The 23,530-nt window shown below is 48.5% G+C and overlaps 1 protein-coding gene across 5 annotated transcripts in view; it reads left to right on the top strand.

Moving 5' to 3' along the window:
• PRDM16 (PR/SET domain 16) overlaps positions 1-23,530 on the top strand; it is a 285,146-nt gene that overhangs the window by 241,380 nt on the left and 20,236 nt on the right. For all 5 annotated transcript variants that reach the window (XM_086860794.1, XM_086860797.1, XM_086860796.1 and 2 more), the window contains 5 exons: positions 5,801-5,903; positions 11,083-11,281; positions 15,754-15,901; positions 16,462-16,615; positions 20,304-21,705. In XM_086860794.1, the coding sequence (XP_086716920.1) occupies positions 5,801-5,903; positions 11,083-11,281; positions 15,754-15,901; positions 16,462-16,615; positions 20,304-21,705 (2,006 nt within the window). The remainder of the gene's footprint in view (positions 1-5,800; positions 5,904-11,082; positions 11,282-15,753; positions 15,902-16,461; positions 16,616-20,303; positions 21,706-23,530) is intronic.

Below are 23,530 nucleotides of genomic sequence, written 5' to 3'. Positions count from 1 at the left end.
CTCAGATAAATCCCTGCAGCAGGGAAATGGGGCTGGTTCTTAGGAAGGGCCCTAATTAATGAGGTAATTCTGGGATGGACTTTTCCCACTCACTGTGTTCCATCTCCATCCCTTGCTGTGGCTGGCAATGGTTAAACCTCATTCCCAGGCTCTGTCTGCTCCAGAACTCTTTTTCTCAGTGGAAAGATAAGGAGGTGCTGGGCTCTGAGTGAGACAAGCCCCGGAGTGTGGTTGTTGTGGTTCTGCAGGGCGGGTATTTTGATGATTGTACCAAAATGTTCTGTTTTAGCAGCAAAATTAGACAGCCAGAGCCTGATTTCTGCTGCCCTGAGTTCACATCCACAACAGATCCTTGTATCAACCCAGGCTGGAACAGGATTCCTCTGGGTTACCTCTACTTTCCCTTTTTATTTGTTTATGTGTTTGTTTATTTGTTTGGGTTGTTGGTTTGTTTTTTGGGGTGTTGGGATTTTTTGGGTGGTTTTGGTTTTTGTTTGGTTTTTGTTTTGGTTTGGTTTTCCTTCCCTTTTATTTTTTCTTTCTTCAACACCCCGTGCCCAGAATAATTTTGATAAAAATCAAGAAAAGGAGTATTCTCTGTACCACCAAACCCTACTTATTCTGTTAACTATTTAGTGTAAAACAAAGCTGGTAATTTGGAGAGCTGCCCATGCTGTAGTGGGAAATACAAAATGATCAAGTGTGGAACTTTTCTATAAACAAACAGAATTGATTTATGAATGTAAATCTTCTGCTGGATTAGTAAATCTGAGTTTTTTCAGTGCACGACAAATAAAAAAGGCTTTGATGAACCGAGACCATCAGTAGCATGACTGAAAGATGAAGTTAATTATCATAATGAAATGTTTGATGAAATTAATGTGACTCCAGCAGAATCCAACTTCTCCCTGATCGTTAAAGGAGCCTGTCCTATATTGCTGGAAGGACTGCAAGAGACGTTTTGAAATACAAGGAGCTACTTTGTTCTGAGAACAAACAGGAGAGGAAAGGAGCTAAAGGGTGAGACCAGGGCAGTGTTAGTCCTTAGCAGGGAATTCTGAAGGATATTTCCCCTGTAAAATTTGTGACTCACTTTCTGAACTAGATGGACCTTTAAAACCACAGCTGGTATTTTAGTGCTTGTTTGGGTTGCCAGTTGCAATGAGAAATGTCTGTTAACAGCTATTTTATTTTATTTTATTTTATTTTATTTTATTTTATTTTATTTTATTTTATTTTATTTTATTTTATTTTATTTTATTTTATTTTATTTTATTTTATTTTATTTTATTTTATTTTATTTATTTCATTTTATTTCATTTTATTTCATTTTATTTCATTTTATTTCATTTTATTTCATTTTATTTCATTTTATTTCATTTTATTTTATTTTATTTCATTTTATTTTATTTTATTCCTGTTGGATTGGCCCATCTTGAGTTCTGTTTTTCTGGGTCAGCTCTGAGCTCTGGGTTCACTCCTAGGCTGCCTTTTGGGGATTTTTCAGGTGCTTTTCCCATTAAGCTCAGTGTGGTTTGGTCCTGGGAAAAGTTTTTCTTGTAGAGCAAGCATGGAGGAGCACTGAAGTGAGAAAGATAGTGAGAAAAAGGAAAATTTTAGATGACTTTAGATGTCTGCACTGGGAGAACCGTTTGCAAACCGGTGGAAAACGGTGGTGGGATTACAGCAAGGATTGTGGCAGGCACAGGGATGGGTGTCTGGGCAGTTTGGGGTATTTTGTCAACGGCCAGCAGTGGGATTTCATTTCCCATCCCAAATCTTAGTGTTTGTGACCATCCCTGCTTTGAAACTCCCAGTGAGAGATGCCCGGGCAGTGCTGGGTGCCCGGGCAGCGATGTTTGGGTGAGTTGGCGCTGGGGCTGCGGGGAGGTGGCGGCTGTGCTGAGGCCGGGGGGAGAGAGGGAGGCAGAGGCAGCAAACAGTCGGGGAGCGCCGGGATGCACCGGGGCTCCCGAAAAGGCTGTACCGAGTGCTCGGTGAGGGATGCACCGGGGCTCCCGAAAAGGCTGTACCGAGTGCTCGGTGAGGGATGCACCGGGGCTCCCGAAAAGGCTGTACCGAGTGCTCGGTGAGGGATGCACCGGGGCTCCCGAAAAGGCTGTACCGAGTGCTCGGTGAGGGCTGTAGCCCCGGTAAGGGCTGTGTCACAGCACTCTGTCAGGACTGTACCGAGTGCTCGGTGAGGGCTGTAGCCCCGGTAAGGGCTGTGTCACAGCACTCGGTACCGGAGCTCCCGGTAAGGGACGCCCCGCAGCACGCGAGGACCGCAACACCCCGTTCATGGGAGCGGCTGTGACTCCGTCTGCCCCGGCCTTGGAGCTGCCGCACAGACACGACCCGGCTGCCCTTCTTCCTTTCCCTCCCCTCGCTTTCCCTCCTCTTCCCTTCTCTTCCCTTCCCTCCCCGCGTCCGGCCCGGCTGCCGGCACCGGAGGAGCGCAGCGGCCGCGGGACAGGAGCGAACAGGTCAGGGGAGCCCGGCCCGGCCCGGCCCGGCTCGGCCCGGCTCGGCCCGGCCCGGCCCGCTCCGTTCGCATTGCCCGGGACCGTCTCCGAGGGACCGGCGGGGTCCCCGCGGCCGTGGCGGGGCCGGTGGCGGGCGGCGTCTGCCACCTGCTGGGGCGGGCAGGGGCCGCGCTCCCGGCCCCATCCCAACCCCTATTCCCATCCCCATCCCGCTCCCGGCCCCATCCCAACCCCTATTCCCATCCCCATCCCGCTCCCGGCCCCATCCCAACCCCTATTCCCAACCCCATCCCGCTCCCGGCCCCATCCCAACCCCTATTCCCATCCCCATCCCGCTCCCGGCCCCATCCCAACCCCTATTCCCATCCCCATCCCGCTCCCGGCCCCATCCCAACCCCTATTCCCATCCCCATCCCGCTCCCGGCCCCATCCCAACCCCTATTCCCATCCCGCTCCCGGCCCCATCCCAACCCCTATTCCCATCCCCATCCCGCTCCCGGCCCCATCCCAACCCCTATTCCCATCCCCATCCCGCTCCCGGCCCCATCCCAACCCCTATTCCCATCCCCATCCCGCTCCCGGCCCCATCCCAACCCCTATTCCCATCCCCATCCCGCTCCCGGCCCCATGCCGCTCCTGCGGGAATGCGCCCCACCGGCAACTTTTCCTCTCTGTGTCCCGGGGAGAGGTGGGAGCCCCGGTACGGCTGCTGAGAGCCCTCGGCCTTCCCCGCCGGAGCGGGATCGGGAAGCGCCGGGCAGGGGCGGCGGAACTCGGGAATTATCCCGCGGGATGGGAACGGATCCGCTCGGAATTATCCCGTGGGATGGGAACAGCTCTGCTCGGGAATTATCCCGTGGGATGGGAACGGATCCGCTCGGAATTATCCCGTGGGATGGGAACGGCTCTGCTCGGGAATTATCCCGCGGGATGGGAACAGCTCTGCTCGGGATTATCCCGCGGGATGGGAACGGCTCCGCTCGTGGAACTGCGGGCGCTCCTGGCGTACCCAGTGCAGTGACTGGGGACCAGTGCAGTGACTGGGGCCAGTGCAGTGACTGGGGCCAGTGCGGTGACTGGGACCAGTACAGTGACTGGGGCCAGTGCAGTGACTGGGACCACTGCAGTGACTGGGGCCAGTGCGGTGACTGGGACCAGTACAGTGACTGGGGACCCGTGCAGTGACTGGGGCCAGTGCAGTGACTGGGGAACAGTGCGGTGACTGGGGACCAGTGCAGTGACTGGGGCGGACCGCGGGCCGTCCTGGTGCTCGGTGCAACGCGGGATCGGTCCGGAGTTTCCTGACCTCGGTGTGGAGGGAAAGTTCGGAGCTGTAACCGCGCTCCCCTGTCCCCGCCGCACCGCGTGGCGGCTCTGGGAGGGATGTCCCCTGTCCCTGCAGCTCTGGGAGGGATGTCCCTTGTCCCTGCAGCTCTGGGAGGGATGTCCCCTGTCCCTGCAGCTCTGGGAGGGATGTCCCTTGTCCCTGCAGCTCTGGGAGGGATGTCCCTTGTCCCTGCAGCTCTGGGAGGGATGTCCCTTGTCCCTGCAGCTCTGGGAGGGATGTCTCCTGTCCCTGCAGCTCTGGGAGGGATGTCTCCTGTCCCTGCAGCTCTGGGAGGGATGTCTCCTGTCCCTGCAGCTCTGGGAGGGATGTCCCCTGTCCCTGCAGCTCTGGGAGGGATGTCCCTTGTCCCTGCAGCTCTGGGAGGGATGTCCCTTGTCCCTGCAGCTCTGGGAGGGATGTCCCCTGTCCCTGCAGCTCTGGGAGGGATGTCCCTTGTCCCTGCAGCTCTGGGAGGGATGTCCCCTGTCCCTGCAGCTCTGGGAGGGATGTCCCTTGTCCCTGCAGCTCTGGGAGGGATGTCTCCTGTCCCTGCAGCTCTGGGAGGGATGTCTCCTGTCCCTGCAGCTCTGGGAGGGATGTCCCCTCTCTCTGCAGCTCTGGGAGGGATGTCCCCTCTCTCTGCAGCTCTGGGAGGGATGTCCCCTGTCCCTGCAGCTCTGGGAGGGATGTCCCCTGTCCCTGCAGCTCTGGGAGGGATGTCCCCTGTCCTTCCAGCTCTGGGAGCGGTGCCCCGTGTCCCCGCCGCCGCCTGTCCCTGGAATTGCATCCCTCTCCCTGTGTTCACATCTCCCTGCAGCCACAGCTCCGGGACAGAGAGGACAATTTCCGGAGCATCCCTGGCAGCTGCTGCTCCCGCCGGGCCTGGGGCCACGAATCTGCCAAAGCTTCGTGTTCCGTGCCAGGGAGGGAGGGAAAGGGACTCTTGGAAGAGAAATGCATCGTGGTGACACAATTAATGCAACCCAGGCAGGAATTTAGGAGTTGTATGTGTTCCTTCCCCATAAACACAGACTGGCAGAGGCAGTGACAGCAAATTTAGGGAATTGCTCTGGGTGAAATGTGGTTTTTACCCTGAAAAATAATTTCTTGGATTGCTGTTAAATGCTGGAAGTTAATAACCGCTATCAGGTGAATTCTCAGGGTACTGTGTTAGGACAGGGTCCAGTGTACCCCAGTGTACCCCAAAACATATGGAAGACACTGAATCTCCTCAGGACAAAAGATATGGAGCTCCTGGAGCAGGTGCAGGGGAGGGAACGAGGCCCAGGGATCCACTCAGATGTGACCCAGCTATCACTGGACCCACTGCCCTGCTTTCTGTGGGGTTTGGGGGTAGAACTGTGAAGATGAAGTGCATGGGCTCTGTCCTTGTCTGAATCCTGTTTCTGTTTGGGATTTTCTCCTGGTGCAGTGACAAAGGTCCAGGAGGTGAACAGAGCTGTGTTCAGGACATTTTGGAAGGTCCAGGGTCTGTGCTCAGACAGGAGCTCAGAACATGGGTAAACTGCTCACCTGAAGTGAGTGTCTGTGTTTAGGGGTCAGGTCTGGGCTGTTGGGGAGAATAATCAACAAAATAATTCTGTGGAGATGGGATAATTCGACTCTAATCATGAGGCCAATTTTGGCTCAGAGAGCAGAGCCTTAAACGTGACAATTCCATCAGTTTAATCTTCCCTTCACTGTGACAAACACACCAAGCTTATAGGAAGACAGGAAGAAAAATGGGAAGATTTGTTGTAATTTGAGGGAGAGAAGCTGTTCCCAAAACGTTTTTTTATTGTCCAAACCCTGTGAAACTCTGACACCCAAGGAGTCAAATAAAAGCAGGAAAACGAGCTCTGAGTAGCAATTATCCCAAATCAAGGGACAGCCTCCCCTATTAGCCAGAGTAATTTGAGTTATTGGTTAAAATATAAAACACAGGCCTTTGCATATTTAATGTGTCTGTTCTGTTTGTGATTCCCAGGTCTATTATAAAGTTATTAAAGAGATTGAGCCGGGAGAAGAGCTCCTGGTGTGTCTGAAGGAAGGAGGTTATTCCCTTGGGAACATGGCACCCAGCATGGAAGGTAAGGCTTCCCCAGCAGCTTCTGCTCCTCTCTGCAGCACCCCTGGCACTGCTGGGGCCCTCAGCCAGGGCAGGACTGGGACAAAACCTCAGCCAGGACTTGCTCTTTCTGTCATTGTCTGGATTTTGCGTTCATTTTCACTCTTTCCCTGGTGAGAGAGGCTCAGTCCACAATACCGAGTTTTTATCAGCCTTGAGCAGCTTCATTTCCTTCTCTTTGTGAGTTTGGATATGATCAGAGGTGACTTTTCCATCCCCAGGGTCACCAGGTGCCTTTGGGTGTAATAAAAATGGCCAAACTGTCCCAAGGCTTGCAAAATAGCAGCCTGCAGAGATTTAGGGAATCTGAAAAATGGGGGTCCAGCCAAGGGGGGGAAGAGTCATCACTGAAATTATTCTTGCTGGAATAAAGACACCCCATCTTTCTCTGCAGCAGCTGTGAGCAGGTAGCAGGACATGGAGTGTTCTGGAAATGTAAGAGTGCTCCCAGCACTGATTTTCCTCTCTTAAGATGCTTTTTCCCACATTCATCCAGGACTCTGACACTACAGATGCTGTGCAAGGAAGTGATCTCTGAGGAAAACTGGGAAGGATGTGCCCAACATCATTATTCAGTGATTTATTTCTATAAATACATTCTCATTTACCAGGTGTTTTTAAACTAGTAAGCTCTATAAAATTAATTTATGAAACTGGAGTTCTCTCTGGGCATCCCACAATACATTTATTTTTGTTTACCTGTCCATAAGTATAATTTCTGTTGCAAATTTGCAGTAAAATCTTGGACAATTAGTTTCCAGTATTTCAAGAAAATGGGATAGTTTGAGGATTTGTGCTCTGGAAGTTCATTTTCTGAAGGGCTGGGGGTAAAGTGTGGTATTTGCTGCCCCTCTCATATCAAGTTTGGGACTATTTTTCCACTGCTATTCCCCCCAAAAAACTGTTAATGATTTTGTCAAGACCAACACACAGAGTGAATAATTTTTGCACCTTTTTTTTTGTTGTTTTTGATGTCAAGGAGAAATCTGAATGAAAACTCACCGCTGTTCTGCATTTCAGTTTCTAACAGGCTTTTATGTGAACAAGCAAAAAGTGCTCCTTGTTTTCCATCTCTGTCATTATGGAACATTTATCTGGATCTTCCTGGTAACGTCTAGTGCTTTTGCTGCATAATTGCTGTCAAATTATGCCAGGCCAACATTAAATATTTGACTCCTTAATACTTTTTACTTTCAGGAGGGCTATCTTCCTGCTGCCTCGCACCCCCAGCTCACTTCGGAATTAACAGGAGAGAAAATGCAAAATTGTTCCACACAAAGATAATTATCATAAAAATCTTTCCTCCCAACCCCAGCCAAACACAGCAGACCCCTTATCACTGCAGGAATTTTGAGTAGGGCACTTGAACTCCTTTGAGATTCGAGTCTGGTAGATTAGCATGTAGATGCCACATAATTGTGTTCCCCTTGGTTTCTCTGAAAGCTATTAGGCACTGATTTATTTTTCTGTTACATTCCTGCTTTGTCCTGAGTGTTACTGATGGAACTTCAGATAGGCACATATAACCATAGATTTGACAAACTCGACACAGAGAACAGGCAGCAATTTCGGTGTAACTGGGGTTGTTCTTTTCTTTGCAGCCCCTTCTCCCTGTCACACACCGAGGCAGTTACCTTTGTGAAGGGCAGTATTTTCATTTGTGATGCTTAAAGAAAGGGGAAAACTTTAATGAGAACTCTTTTTGAAGGGTGACCTTTTTATTTTTGGTACTTACAGGCAGAAAAAAAAGAACAGTTGAACAAACCTGGAGTCGACAAAGTCACAACATAATACCAGGTCTCAGTTCAGCTCTGAGCCTCCGTGCTGATTTAGGTTTCAGTTTTGCAGGGGATGGTCTGGTCCTAAGCCAGGGTCGAGTCCTTCCCCTGTAGGGTATTTGTTGAGGAGTCTGGTCTGGGATCTGCTGGAGCTCAGAACTGGGAATGCCAGAGGAGCAGGGGTTGAACATGGATATGGATATGGATATGGATATGGATATGGATATGGATATGGATATGGATATGGATATGGATATGGATATGGATATGGATATGTTAGCATGGAGTGATTTGGGCTGGAAGGGACCTGAAGGATGATCTTATCCAACCCCCCACTCTGGGCAGCAATACGTTCCACTACCCCAGGCTGCTCCAGTGCCCCTTCAACCTGGCCTTGGACACTTCCAGGGATCCTGGGGCAGCCACAGCTGCTCTCCCAAAGCAGCTCTCCCAGAGCCTCCCACCCTCAGCTGCTCTCCCACCTGATCAGTTTTTAGCCTGTCTGAGCATCAAAACAGGATTTTTTCAAACCTGAATGGCAACATGAATAACATGTGGCTACAAGGCTTTTAATCATGTTTTTGTCAGCTCTCTAAGTCTCCTTTCAGTACAAATTTCTTTTTCCAAACCCAGATACTCTAAAGCACAGGAACGGCTTTTCCTATCCTCCATCTTTCCACCTGTGGAAAAGCTACTGTGTCTGATGTCCTCGTGTTGTGTGTGATTTGTGTGAGATCTGGCAAAGGATGAGGTGAATTAGAAGGAAAACCTCTGCTCTGAAATACTCCTGAGGCTATTAGTGTGTTTCATCCACTCCCCTGCTCTGTAAGCTCACAGAAAGGACAAAAATGTGTCATTGTCATTGGTAAGAGCAGGCAGGGCAGTGTCAGGGTGTGCTGTGGGAGGGGAGTCAGTGATCCAGCTTCAGCCAGGTATGGAGGAAATGACTCTCCATGGATGCTTTTCCAAACCCAGAGAGGATTTCTGTTTCCTAGAGGTGAGTTTGGGTGAAATAAACTGCAATAAATCATGTAAATCCCAAACTGAAGCAGGAACAATTCCACCTGGATTTGTGGAAGGAATTTTGTTGTATTTTCTCTGAAGTCAAAAAAAGGAAAAAAAAATCTGTTTCCTCCATTCCGAGTGTTTTCAGGTCTGGGGATTTGCCAGGTGGAGCTTGAGGGGTACAGGGAGTTTGGTAGGAGCTTGTTAAGAGGTGAAGAGACCTCCCAGCCTGGAGGATTTCAGTCCTTCCTCCAAAATTTCCTTCCTGATTAAGCCACTGCTGCATTTACAGGAGGGCAAAGAGGGGAGATGTTGGCTCTGGGGCAAACACCTCACCAGAGCAGTTCCATGGCTCTGGAGTTTGGTGCTACACTTTCTTCTTTTTTTTTTCTTTTTCTTCTTTTTACTCATAAAAAGTAGTTTGGATTATTTTAATGGTAGGTGATGCAGAGTCTCTCCACACTGTTGTTATTGGTGTCCTGATTTCAAGGTTTCCCTCTCCAGGGATGTAAAACACATGAGATACACATTGCTCCTGCTCTACAAAGTGCAGTAAAGAGAATTTCTCTGAGGAGCAGAGCACCTCGTGCTGAGGCTGCTCCCAGCAATTTCAGAGTGTATAAACCCTCAAAATGAGCTGAAATGAGAACGACTGGGTATTTTCTTCCCTCGGGTCCTCTTTTTTAGTCAAAATCCCTTTGTTGACCCTCTGGACTTTATTTTTTTTTGCACGCCTCTGTTGTGCAGCTGAGGAGATGCTGCTGCAGCCCTGTGGGTGCTGTGGGATCACCCATGCCTGGTGTGGGTGGCTCTGGGAGCCCTGGGCAGGCTGCTGGGATGCCCAGCAAGGCTGTGCTGGCTAAGTTTTGGTGATACTTTCTTTTTCAGCTGGGTTTGAGTTTCCCCATATCAATACTTTCCGTGTAGGTGTGCAGAGTGTGCAGAGGGTTTCCTCTGCCCACATTGCTGCTGCTGCAGCCTCTGGGACCTTGCCTTGCTCAGTTTTAAACTCAGGTTTAAGCAGAGAAAGGGAGATGGGAGGTGAGTGCCCATGTGGGAGCACGGAGGTCTCTGAGTGTGACACTGCCCATGCCTTCACTCCTGTCACACTCATAACAAAATTATCCCTGATTTATATAAAGCACCATTCCAGGCCTTAATGCTCAGCCTAAGTGTTTGCAGTTGTGCAAAATTTGGCTTAAACAAGTGCAAGGTGGGGGGGACTTTAAAGCAAAAGTTTGCTCAGGGGTTGAAGATTTTGCCCTGAGAATTGAGTGTGGCCACATCCCACCCCAAGATCCCCTCTCCCCAGAGCAGGGAATGGATCAGCTCCATCACAGCATCGCCTTCAGCTCTCAGAATATTCCCACTCCTCCCTCAGAGATAATGCACTCACCACAGGCTGCCCCTTCTGGGACTGAAGTTATCAGAAAAAGAGAACCAGGCAGAGCAGCGGAGCGTGGAGGAAGAGAGTAGGGGAGGACAGGGAAACGCGGCTCCAGTGACTCAGAGGGGGCTGGAAAGCTTCTGTTCCAGGGTGGAGAAACCCAGAGCTATCCCGACTCCCTCGCAGAGCTTGTTCTCCTGGAAAATTTACAGCTCTGAACTGATTGTTTGGCTTGGCACCACGGTCAGGATGCTGCCTTGTAAACTTAATAATAGCTGCCCTCTTTTTAATTTGTTTGACCTTGACTACAGTAATTTATTATGTGCATTAGAACTTAAAAAAAAAAATAAAGAAAAAGAAAAAAAGCAAAGAGCACAGCAACAAAACCTTTGGCTCCCTTCTCTTCCTTCCATGGTGCTCTGGGCTGGGATTCCTCAGGCTGATGGAGCCCTGAGCTTCTGCACTGGAAAATTAAGAGGAGAGCATTAGACAGACAATTTCTTAGAAAGAAGCTTCTTTAGGTTTGTGCTATGGCAGTTTGCTTTTCTCACTATCTGTGTTTATGTGAGCCTGGTTTGTTCCTTTTTCCCTGGCAGCCCCTTCTGAGGAAAACTCGTTCATAATTTCAAACCCTCTCCTTGCAGAGAAGCGCAGCACTCCAGAGTGAGCCCAGAATTTTGTGTGTCTCCCAGTCCTTGTAGGTCTCTCCATCATCAGCAGAGGCCAAGACACAAAGAAAACAAGATCTCCTCTGGTTGTGTGATCTAATTTTTTTTTTTTCTCTCTTAATGCTTAAAGTGAAAGCAGCTGCTGGCACAGCCTCCCTTGGGTTCTCTCCCCTCTCACTTGCAAATTCGCTCTTTGTTTGTTTGCTGGACTTGGGGAGCTTTGCCTCCTCTCTGGGTCCAACAGCCTGGGCTGGTTGTGTTTCCTGGGGCAGGGCTGACCATGGGCTGGTGTGTGTGTTGCAGAGGAGCCCTCATTCCGCTGCGAGGACTGCGATGAGCTGTTCCAGTCCAAGCTGGACCTGCGGCGCCACAAGAAGTACGGCTGCAGTGCTGTGGGGGCCCTGTACGAGAGCCTCAGCGAGGAGATCAAGCAGGAAGGCCTCGGAGATGGACAGGTCTACGAGTGCAAGGACTGTGAGAGGATGTTCCCCAATAAATACAGGTACCCACAGAGAGCCAGACCCTCCTCTGGCCTCCCCTCTCCATCCTGGCCAAAGGGGCATGATGGGATTCTGGGGAGGACTGAAGGGATCAACCTTTCCTTCCTCCATAGAAACCTTTCCTTCCTCCATAGAATCCTTTCCTTCCTCCATAGAATCCTTTCCTTCCTCCATAGAATCCTTTCCTTCCTCCATAGAAACCTTTCCTTCCTCCATAGAATCCTTTCCTTCCTCCATAGAATCCTTTCCTTCCTCCATAGAAACCTTTCCTTCCTCCATAGGCTTTAGGAATGCTCTTTTTGGTATAAACCCTTCCTTCCTCCATAGGCCTTAGGAATATTCTTTTGGGATCAACCTTTCCTTTCTCCATAGAAACCTTTCCTTCCTCCTCAGGCTTTAGGAATTCTCCTTTTGGGATCAACCTTTCCTTTCTCCCCAGTAACCTTTCCTTTCCCTACAAGGTTTAGGAATGTTCACCCTCTGTAGGTGTTGGGCAGTGTTTTATTCCACCTTTTATTCCACATTTCATAGGCTGAGGCTTTTCTTTGCCCGTTGGTAGAAGCACCCAAGGGTTGGTGGTGGGAAGTTTAAGGGGTTCTTTTCTGAGAGACCTGGGTGGGATCTTTCCACCATCTGCTCTCTTGTGTTCTGGTTCTGAAGGAAAGAAACACCAATATGAGTTCAGTCAAAATGTGCATGAAGGCTTCTTTTAAATTTAATTCTTAGTGATTTGAGATGAGTGGGTTTAAAGAGGTGTCAATGCCCTAAGAACTTGTAATATGGTCACAAGCTTCTATTTGATCTGGCAGGAACAATTAAAAAAAATCCAATCAAATTTTTAATTTTCTTTGTGTCCACCAAACATTATTGTGACAGCAATGTGAAAAAGAAGAAAAATGAAGATTGGATATTCTTTGGCTCATTTTTTCATTTGCAACAATTATTCAGTTATTATTATGATTATACTGCAACTCTAAGCAAGAATTAAACTTCTCATTAAAAGGGAAAATATTTTAACTCAAGTTTTAACTGAAAATCTGAATTTTTTTGGAAGAATATGGTAGTAATGAAATGCAGCTTTAACATAGCAATCTTTGAGCTCTCTAATTCATTGGCAAAGTGAGACTCAAATAGTTAAATATTAGGAGCCAACTTTAAAAGTTGAGGGGTTTTTTTAATCACTTTAAGATTGTGTTTATTTGCATCCTAAGCCTTGATAAAAGCCTTTATAAAATTCTATACAAGCAGAGTTTTCTGTGTGTACCGGAGGCTGAAGTTCTCACATACTCATTTCTTTTGCCTTCTTGGGTGAACAAGCCCCATGCACCACAAGATTTGCTATAAAACTGTGAGAACTGGCAATCCCCTGTCAGGCTCTGCCTGAACAGAGCAAAAACCTCGAGGTTAAAGCCCATGTAAGGCCTGTCTCACTTCACTTTAACATTTAAAAATCTGCATTTGTCACTTTGAACTTAATTACATTGATACTTTCAGCTCTTTCATCTGTGTGAGGAAGTGAGGGGGGAAAAATTCTATTTTAAAAAATGCAGAGAAAGGTAAAGCCTACAGAACATTCTGGGAATTGTAGAATCTGGGATGGATCCTGGGATACCTGTGTGAGACCCTCTTAGCCCAGTGTGGCATCTTTACCCCATCACCTCATTAGAAATGTCTCTCATTAGAAATAAGAGGCTGGAATTCTCTTAATTTTTTACTTGACAAGACAAAGAGAACTTCATTCAAATGTTTTCAATATTATGGATTTTAGTAAAAATTCCAATTATTTTATCCATCAGTGTCAGGAGCTCTCTCCTCTTCAGCTGCCAGCACTATCTAATTTTAATGTTAACTAGGAAATTACCTTTTGAAGAGTATGTATTGTATCCTATTTGTACCCTCTGTGTATTCCTGGCTCCCTAGGGGTCTGAGCTGGCACTGTGTCCTTGTTTTTTTGCCTTTTAGACACAATATTTAGGGATAAGTAATATAAAGTTGACTTTTTTTGACAAGGAAAAAGAGAGTCAGCAGCATCACCATTCAGCCTTTGACATGCTAGTGGGTTGGTGGGGTGGGGAGGAAATGTCCACATCAGTCTCTCCTCCATCAATCTGCCAAGTTTAAAGTCACTAAAACACAAAATAAACCCGCTCAGAGTGCCTCGATGGTCTTAGAATTTTTCAAAGTTAATACAGATGAAATCACAGATGCCACTGGGGACCTGAAATTGAGCATTTAGCAGCTGACTAAATAAATAAATGTTTTGCTAATCCCAGTAGGTACTTGCCTGTAAGCAGCATATTAGCTTGTCTATATTTGCTCGAAATAAACTCATAAATCACAGTTAACAGGAGCGAATTTTTGGATGAGCATATGAAAGGTTTGTGCTACTTTGTGTTAAAAATCTGGTCATTTTAAGAGCACCATTTCTGAAGCAAAATGAATATTGCTGCTTTCAGAGTGGGTTGGCAGTTTATGAGGGGCATGCCCATGAATATGAATTATCTGGCTGGGATCAGGGCTGGTGCTCCAAGGGAGGAGTTTTGGGTGTTGAGTGACCAAGGCTGACACAATTCCTGGGATCCTGAACCCCTCAGCTCACTAGAAATGCCCAGGGAGTATTTTCCCTGTGTCATTTAATGACTGGCAGGATTTTCCAGTAGTGTTCAGCTTTAATGTTTCCATAAAAATACAGCCATGCTTTAAAGTTCTGTAGGAATGGTTTAATATCCATGTGTAGGGGTGTCAGGCAGGAGCAGATTCCATGTGAGCTGTTTGGGGTTTTTTTTAGAACTCACAGTAAGAGTAGTGTTTGTAACTCCTGTTAACCTGCCCCAAAGGAAGCAGAGGATGCAGATTTCCTTCCCTTGCTTCTCAGGGCTGGCGTGAGATGTACAGGATTCCTGGCCTGAGAGGTTTTAATCCTGGCAGGATTTAATGGCTGAGAGGTGCAGGATTCCCAGCCTGAGAGGAACAGGATTCTTGGCCTGAGATGTGCAGGATTCCTGGTCCGAGAGGAGCAGGATTTCTGTCCAGAGAGGTGCAGGATTCCTGCCAGTAGATATGGAGGATTCCTGGCCTGAGATGTGCAGGGTTCCTGGCCTGAGAGATGCAGGATTTGTTGGCTAGAGGTGCAGGATTTAAGGTCTGAATTGAGCTGGTTTTCTGGCTGAGATATGTGAATTCCTTGCCTAAGAGGAGCAGGATTCCTGGCCTGAAAGAAACATGATTTCTGGCCTGAAAGAAGCACAATTTCTAGCCTGAGAGGTGCAGGATTTAAGGCCTGAAATGTGCCGGATTTCTGGCTGAGAGGAACAAGATTCTCAGCCTGAGAGGAACTGGATTCTTGACCTGAAATGTGCAGGATTCCTGGCCTCAGAGATGCAGGATTCCCAACATGAGAGGTGCAGGATTCCTGGCTAAGAGGAGTGGGATTCTTGGCATCAGATACGCAGGATTTAAGGGCAGAAAGGAGCAGGATTTCAGTCTGAGAGGTGCTGGATTACCATCCTAAGAGGAACTGGATTCCTGGCCTGAGAGGTGCAGGATTCCTGGCCTGAGAGGAACAGGATTTCCAGCCAGAGAGAAGCAGGACTCCTAGCATCAGATATGCAGGATTCCCAACATAAGAGATGCAGGATTTTTGTCTGAGATGAGCAGGATTCCCATCCTGGGATGTACAGGATTCCTGGCATGAGAGATGCAGGATTTAAGGCCTGAGAGGTGCAGGATTCCCAACATGAGACGTGCAGGATTCCTGGGCAGGGAAGTGCAGGTTTCCCATGGCACAGGGCACTGGAGCACCATGTGCCACCCCTGCCGTGGCCTGTGCCAGCAGCCACTCAGGATTGCCATCATCCTCCCAGTCTGGAGACGCTGCCAGTTGGCAGAAGGAGAAATTGCTGAGTGAAGTAATCAAAGATGTCTGACATTTAGAAGTGAAACGTGTTTGCACCTTATCATGTTTCTTCCCAACGGTGAGTCCCTGTGTTCTGGGAAGCCGTGGGCCGGGCGCCTGTGAAAATGGACACGTGAGAGTCTCAGCAGCAGCAAATATCTTTTCTTCCCCCAGGGGAATGCCACAGAAGTTCTGGTCACAAAGTGCCCATTTTTCTCCTCAAGAGCCTGCAGGATCAGGGCCGAGTTTACTTTTCTTTTTGCCCTTAAGAATGGACTCTGGTATTAATAAGGAATAGCATAAAACACAGCATCATTTTGAGGCAGGACAGAGCATCTTCCATCAGTGAAACAAATGTCAAAAACCTCAAATGGTGTTGGGTGTCACTTCTTACAGTTGGAGTGCCCTTCTTACAGTCAATGGGCTGTTCCCCTCCTGCTCTGAGGCACCAGGTAACTGGAAACACCCCAGGCCCAACAGCTGGTTCTCTGTCACCATCTCTGTCACCTCTCTGGGTCTCATACCTGCCTCAGTGCCTGCTCTGGGTGGTCTGAAGGTCATCCTGTCTCTCTTTCCCAGCCTGGAGCAGCACATGGTGATCCACACTGAGGAGAGGGAGTACAAGTGTGACCAGTGTCCCAAGGCTTTCAACTGGAAATCCAACCTGATTCGTCACCAAATGTCTCACGACAGTGGGAAACGGTTTGAATGTGAAAATTGTGTTAAGGTACAGTGAGGACATGGTCACCCTGGGGGGCTTCACCTGGGGGAGGGCGCTGGGATTTGGGGAAAAGGGTGCAGGGCACAGTGTCTATGGGAGGACTCACCTGGGGGAGGGCACTGGGATTTGGGTAAGGGCTGCAGGGAATGGGTGGCCCATGCTGGCCAGGAGCAGGGTGATACAGGGACAGGTGACCCCACTGTCCCTGTTCCAGGGCGGTGTCCTTGCTGTCCTGGACATCCCACTGGGGGTGTGGAGCTCAACCCTCTCCCAACCCACTCCTCTTTGGAAGTTCCCAGCTGGGTACTGGGGTGGTGGTGAGGGCTGTACTGGGCAGATGTGGGTGAGCAAAGACCTGTCAAACCATGAGCACCACACACTCAAGGAGGTGCCACAGCCCGGCAGGGCACAAACGGAGTTCTTTCATTGCCTGTTTCTCACCTGTCCACCCCGTGCTCCTCAAGCCACGAGCAGCACTGAAAAAAAATCTAACAAAATAAGTTTCTCACATGTAGGCTCTTCTCCTCCTGCTTTTGCCCCCATCCTAAGGCATTTTTCCCCTGCAGGTGTTTACGGACCCCAGCAACCTCCAGCGGCACATCCGCTCACAGCACGTGGGGGCACGGGCCCACGCCTGCCCTGACTGTGGCAAGACCTTCGCCACCTCCTCGGGCCTCAAGCAGCACAAGCACATCCACAGCACTGTCAAACCTTTCATATGTAAGTTGTCACGGCCATCACCAGCCCTGTGCTGGCTGTAATTGCAGGGATCCTGCAGGGGCCCCCCAGCCCTGCCATCCCCAGCCTCTGTAATTTTATAGCTCAAGAGCTATAGAGCACGAGATGATTTTTTTTTTTTTTTTTTTTTTTTTTTTGCGTGCTCCCTGTTTTTTCAGTAAACATTCATAGCAATTTTTGACTTTCTTGACAAGTTAAAAGCTGAGTCTCTCAGCGGTCATAGCGATGCCATTTTCTCATATCTTTTCTTTCTCTCGTCTTTTTTTGCTTTAATCGCTTTTGAATGTTCCTGTTGGTGACATAAATAAATAGCTGGCACAGCCTGATCGAAATGTTTTACAGGGGTGCCTCAGATCCCAGAGCCATTGTAAAGAACTTGGAATAATCACAGAGATGAGAAGGTGTTTTTTAAAAAGAAAGCTTTTTCTCCTTTATTTACTGCATGTTTCATCTAGATAATGCTGGGAGCCAAATAAACAGCAGATGAACTGTGTCCTCAGTGCTCTCCTTGGTGGGATATTTCCAGAAGGGCATTTTCCCTGGAGAGCCACCCATCTCAGTCCTTGTCATTCCCAGGGCTGTATATTTTTTTAATTGACACAGCACCCATTGGGTTTGGATAACTGTGCAGAGAGGTGGATGGTGTCACAACAAAGCTCCAGGAACTTTAGGGATCACTTCCTGACACTTCAGAACACGTCACTCAGGCACAGGCTGGGATCTGGGTTTGATTCCAGGCTTTGATGTTACGGTAGGGAAGCCACTGAACCCACTCCTGCCTTTTTCTCCCTGATGGAATAATGGGAACAGCATGCAGGAATATCCTGGGAGACTCATTTCATTAATGTCCCAAGATAACCAGAGTCCTGAGAGCTGGGTGTCAGCAGAGGAAGAAGAAATGCTCCTCTTGCTCATTTTGCTGCAATCTTTCACTGGGCACATGAAAGGGATAATTTGACTCCCAGGATTGCTGCAGGGAGATGAGGGATTTCTCTTCATAATCTCCTCACTCTCACCTCATCAGAATTAGGGAGCTGTCAGAGCAAATCAGCATTTGGAACAACAGCAGAGGGATCCCGCCTGGTCAGACGTGTCAGGTTGTTTTGTCCATCAATGTGGAATCCATTAACAACTCCAAATCCACATGGCAGGATTCACCAGGAAGTTGGTTCTTTTTTTCCCTGTTCAGTGGAAGAAAAGGGTCTGTGTGTGTTTATGTTTAATTTTTTTACAATATTATATTTGGCTTTCAAAAGACCCCAGACCTGTAACTTTATAACTGCAGAAATCAGGAGGGCAAGAGAGGCCGTTCCACGTGGAATTACTAAATCATTGGATAACTGGAGATTTAACAGAAATTTTCCAGTTGTCCTTATTTTAGAAGGATGATGAGAGCTCTCAGAGCTCTAGTGCTTTTCTTTAGGGAATTTTGTGCAGTATTAATATACCTAGCAAAAATTCCTGGGGTGAAAAATGGAAGAATCCTGGAATCATAGAATGGTTAAAGTTGGAAAAGCCCTCTGAAGTCATCAAGTCTAACCCTTAACCCAGCACTGCTGTGTTCACCACTAAACCACTTTCCTAAGTGCCACATCCACAGGTTTTTGTGAGCAATTCCAGGGATGGTGATTATTGATTCACTTGACAAAAAAAAAACAGAGATTGCTGTATTTAAGAGACTATAATGGAAATAAAATTCAGTAGTGCTGAATCTTCATGGAAAATAAACTCAGTAGTCTTGAATTTAAGAACTCTGTTTCGATATTGTTTAAGAAAACACTTTAAAATGGAGTAAAAAAGCCAAATAAACCTTTTCTTTGCAAGTCTAAGATAGCTGAAATAATACGTAGAACAGCCATAAAATTCTGTGTGTGCACTAAGAGCAGTTTGGGAGATCTGATCCGAAATTTTAAAGCGTGGTTGCCAAAAATTAGGATTGGCTCAAACATCCAAACTCTTGTGATGACTTTCTTGTCCTGTTCATGTTTCCCTGCAGCTCTGAGTTGTGTCAAGGCCCAGCAATTAAATACTCTGGGGACAGAAAATGCAGCCTAAATTTACAGTGCAGTCAGAAACCACATCCTTCAGGAACACTCTTTTGGATTTTGGGGTGCTCCTCTGAACTGAAATGTCAAGTTCATCAAAATTTATTCATCTCTGCTTTGAATTTCAATTGGAATTTATTATATTATTATATTTTCAGAGCTGCTAATAAAATACTGTCCCACCAGTCATTTGATATTCAAGCACTGAAATAAATCTTAAAGATTTAGGAAAGATTTGAGAGAAAATACAGGGAAAGTCATGCTCACATGCACCTCTCAGTAAAGCTGGGAGGAAGGAAGGAGCACTGAGCAGTCCCTGAGCTGGAGTGTCAGAACTTGCATTCCTGTCCTTGCCTGTCCAACCCCAAACAATGTCCTTCCCCTGCTTTGTCTCGGTTTCCCTGCTCACAAAAGGGTGATAACAGCAGTTCCCCGGGGGAAGGAGTATGTTAATTCACTACCACATTTATTCCCATGTTGAAAGAGGCACCAGATAATAAAAACTCACAATGTTTTGATGTGTAGAAAAGTTTGGGGTGGAATTTCTGTCTCGATTTGCCCTGTTTCTTCCACAGCAGCAAAGTCTGGAGGTGAAAAGGGGTCATAAAAATCCATGTTTTGAAAGCTTGGTATTTACAGGTCATTAAAGAAAACGCTGATGTGGCTTCAGTTAGCAGGGCAGGGGTGTTGGACTGATTTAATGGATTAAAAAAAGAGATCCCAGCCCTGGCAGAAGGGGGCAGGGGATTTATAGAACATCCCCCTGGAGGGGTTATGTACCACTGAGGGCATTAAGGAAGGGCAGGTTTGATTAAATGAGGCAAAGTTCTTCTCCCTCCAGCCCTCCATTCTTCCTGCCATGCTAGGACTAATGGGAAGCAGATGAACTGGGATAAATAGATGTTATCGTTTAAAAAGTATGATTAGGGCAGAGATATTCTGAGGGGACTGGAGCATCTTCCTGTGGATCTGAGCTGAGAGATTTGAAGCTGTTCAGCCTGGAGAAGGTTATGTGGAGTTCTCACAGCACCTTTCAGGATCTTAAGCCGCTACAGGGAAGCTGGAGTGGGACTTTGGAGTGACAGGACAAGGGCGAATACATTCAGACTGAAAGAGGAGGAATTTAAGATGGATATACAGAAGAACATCACCCTGTAATGGTGGGGAGGCCCTGGCACAGGGTGCCCAGAGCAGCTGTGGCTGCCCCTGGATCCCTGGAAGTGTCCAAGGCCAGATTGGATGAGGCTTGGAACAACCTGGGATAGTGGAAGGTGTCCCTGCCCATGGCAGGGGGTGGAATGAGATGGGCTTTATGCTCCTCCTCACCAAACCATTCTGTGATTCCATGATTCTGAAAATTCCCCCAAACTTTGAGCAGAGGTAGTACATCCCCTGAGATTTCTGCAGAGCTGCTTCTTGAGAGGTTCTCCAGGATGGGCTTAATCCAAAGGGAAAGGTGGTGATGTTCCTCTGCTCTCCCCGCTTCTGCCTTCGGGGAAGGGACATCCCAGGGACGGAGCGGGCGGGGCGGTGTGGGCGTGGGCTGGTGAATCCCGTGGTGAATCCCTGCTATTTTCCTGTTAATTTCATATCGCTTTTGTTGTTGGTTCCTGTTGATGCTTTAGGTGAGGTCTGTCACAAATCCTACACGCAGTTCTCCAACCTGTGCCGCCACAAGCGGATGCACGCGGACTGCCGCACCCAGATCAAGTGCAAGGACTGCGGGCAGATGTTCAGCACTACCTCCTCCCTCAACAAGCACCGGCGCTTCTGCGAGGGCAAGAACCATTACAGCCCTGCCGGTATCTTCGCCCCTGGCCTCCCCCTTACACCCACCTCCATGATGGACAAATCCAAGCCCTCTCCCAATCTCAACCACGCCAGCCTGGGCTTTAACGAGTATTTCCCATCCCGCCCGCACCCCGGCGGGCTCCCGTTCTCACCAGCCCCCCCAGCCTTCCCCACCCTCACCCCGGGATTCCCGGGGATTTTTCCACCTTCTCTGTACCCCAGGCCTCCCTTGTTACCACCCACGCAGCTGCTCAAAAGTCCCCTCAACCACACTCCGGACACGAAGCTCCCCAGTCCCCTCGGGAACCCGGCACTGCCGCTGATCTCCGCAGTGAGCAACAGCAACCAGGCCCCTTCAGGAGAGGAGAAATGTGAAAGCAGCCTGGAAAACTCCTACCTGGAGAAGCTAAAAGCCAGGAACAGTGACATGTCCGATGGCAGTGACTTTGAGGATGTCAATACAACCACGGGCACGGATCTGGACACCACGACTGGCACCGGCTCTGACCTGGACAGTGACGCAGAGAGTGACAGGGACAAAACGAAAGACAAGAGCAAACAAATGGAGACCAAGCCAGATTTTGTCAGCAGCTCGGTATCTGCGAGTTCCACCAACACCACTAGCGACATCCCTCTCTTCTATTCTCAGCATTCCTTCTTTCCGCCCCCCGAGGAGCACCTGCTGCCCACCACAGGGGCAGCCAATGACTCTATTAAAGCTATTGCCTCCATCGCAGAGAAGTATTTTGGGCCTGGCTTTATGGGGATGCAGGAGAAAAAGATGGGTTCGCTCCCATATCATTCCATGTTCCCTTTCCAGTTCCTCCCCAATTTCCCCCACTCCCTCTACCCTTTCACGGAGCGGACCCTCAATCACAACTTGCTGGTCAAGGCAGAACCAAAGTCACCCAGGGACCTCCACAAAGTGGGCAGCACCAGCTCGGAGTCCCCCTTCGATCTCACCACGAAGCCAAAAGAGATTAAGCCAATCCTGCCGCCCCCCAAGGTCCTCCCACCCCCATCCTCAGGGGAGGAGCAGCCACTGGATCTGAGCATTGGCAACCGCATCCGAGCCAGCCAGAACGGAGGGAGAGAGCCACGGAAAAACCACATTTATGGGGAGAGGAAGCTGATGGCAAGCGAGGTCTTACCTAAGATTTCCCAGTCCCAGCTGCCTCAGCAACCTTCCCTGCACTACGCTAAGCCATCACCCTTTTTCATGGACCCCATCTACAGGTATTAACATACCCTGCCTTAAGCCTTTCCCTAACCAGCTCCTTTTCCAGCTGACACCATACCCTGAGGCAGGGGAGGATGCAGGTTGGTTGGGAACAGCAGTGAACATCTCCTGTTGTTGTTTGTACCTCTTTGATACATTGAATTTCCTGAATGGAAAGGGCTGAGTAATTCCAAGGAGCCCTCATAATCAATGTGTAAAGAACACATCCTTGTTTTGTTAAAGAAGAAACTTGACCTATTTAAGGACTCTCCCACGAGCCATCTAAGATGGCACTTCTGCTGGCGAAATTCCAGAGGTTTGATTTGATAAGAATGCAGAGTTCAGATTGCCTTGGAGCCCCGGGCTCTCGTGGCTTGGGAATGAGTCAGGAGCCCTGGGAGCCTGGAAATGCAGCTCTCCCACTGACTGACTTTGTGAGCCACTTCACCTTTCTTTCTCCCTCCCTTCCTTTTCCTTTCTAATGCCTTTTCTTGGGATTTTTCCATTCGGAGGAGCTGCTGGTGCAGACTCAACCTGCCGAAACATGTTACTCTTGGAGTAACAAGTACTGTGTAAACACATGGTAGTGTGTTACTACCCAGATCTCTCCCAGATACATTTCTCACAGATTTTTATTTCTTGGGAGATAACAAGGCCTTTCTGGTGTCACTTGAACAGATGGTTCTGAGGAGGGCTTGATGCGTTACGTCAGAATGAGCTGAACATGGAAGACGTGTGTAGAGCAGGCTGGGTGAAGTTATCCAAATGTCAGTTAAACTTCCAGAAGGAATCAATTCAGGAGGAAGCGAAAAGGGAAGACTTTGGTGTTTTGTTGCTTGAGAGCTTTTTATAAAACCTGTTCCCAAAGGAAAACTATTATAACTTTGTGGTGAGGGTAATAGTAAATTTGAGTTACCCATCTGGGCATTGCCTTTGGATGAGGTGGACATGGCACATTTGTTTTTTAACAAAGGTGAAAAGGTGTATCCTGAACTAGTTTGATTTAAACATTAACACATCTAAATTAGCCATTACCATGTCTAAATGCTCCACAGCATCCAGCTGGATAGGTGCATGTGCCTGGAGCATTCCTGGATTCAGTTCGTGGAGGTGAATGCTTTGTCCTTGCACTCCTTGTGCTCAATGTGTGGTGATCCTTGCTGTGCCCAGCCTGCTGTAAGGTTAATGGCTGTTCCTCTGCAGGATCTGCCATGTCCCTGGCACTGAAAAGCCTCAGAGCTACCGTGGTGTGATGGTGGGATGGGCGCTCAGAGGGCTGCGAGCACCACGACAGCCCAGATGTCACCGCCAGCCGTTGTTGCAGGGCTGATAACTGTGGGAAAAAGTGATGTCAGTGTCTGGCCAGGCCAAGGAGCTGTCGGCTGGGATGAGGATTAGTGAGCCCTCAGTGCTGGCTAAACAAGTGTCTCTGACTCTGCTAGCTCGCAGGGGTGACGTGCCACTGCATGTCCACATCGTGCCATCTGGGATGGGGATCAGAAGGTGCCATGTCCTGCCTGGCACCCACCATGGCCATCTCCTCCTGGAGAAATCAGGCAGGGTGTGAATGGTGTTTGTAAAAACTACTCCTGGGGGGAAAAAACAAAATACAATAAATGGGATAGAAAGGCAAAAGAATCCATGTAGGGTCCTGCCACCTCTGGGCATTCTCAGCAGGAATGCTGAAATAACACGGCTTGGAAAAGCCGCTGCCAATTAAAACAGTGGCCTCGAGAAAACCATAAAGGCCCAGAAGACAGATGGACATGAAGGATGGGGGCATCGTTTGCTGCATTCCATGGGATGCACATAGTTTTAGTCATGTGTTAAAATAGAAAGTCA

Source organism: Cyanistes caeruleus, chromosome 22 (assembly GCF_971803275.1).
Source record: "Cyanistes caeruleus chromosome 22, bCyaCae1.hap1.1, whole genome shotgun sequence".
NCBI lineage: Eukaryota > Metazoa > Chordata > Aves > Passeriformes > Paridae > Cyanistes > Cyanistes caeruleus.
Note: the sequence above shows the minus strand (reverse complement) of the source record. Positions and strands in the feature narration are given on the sequence as shown.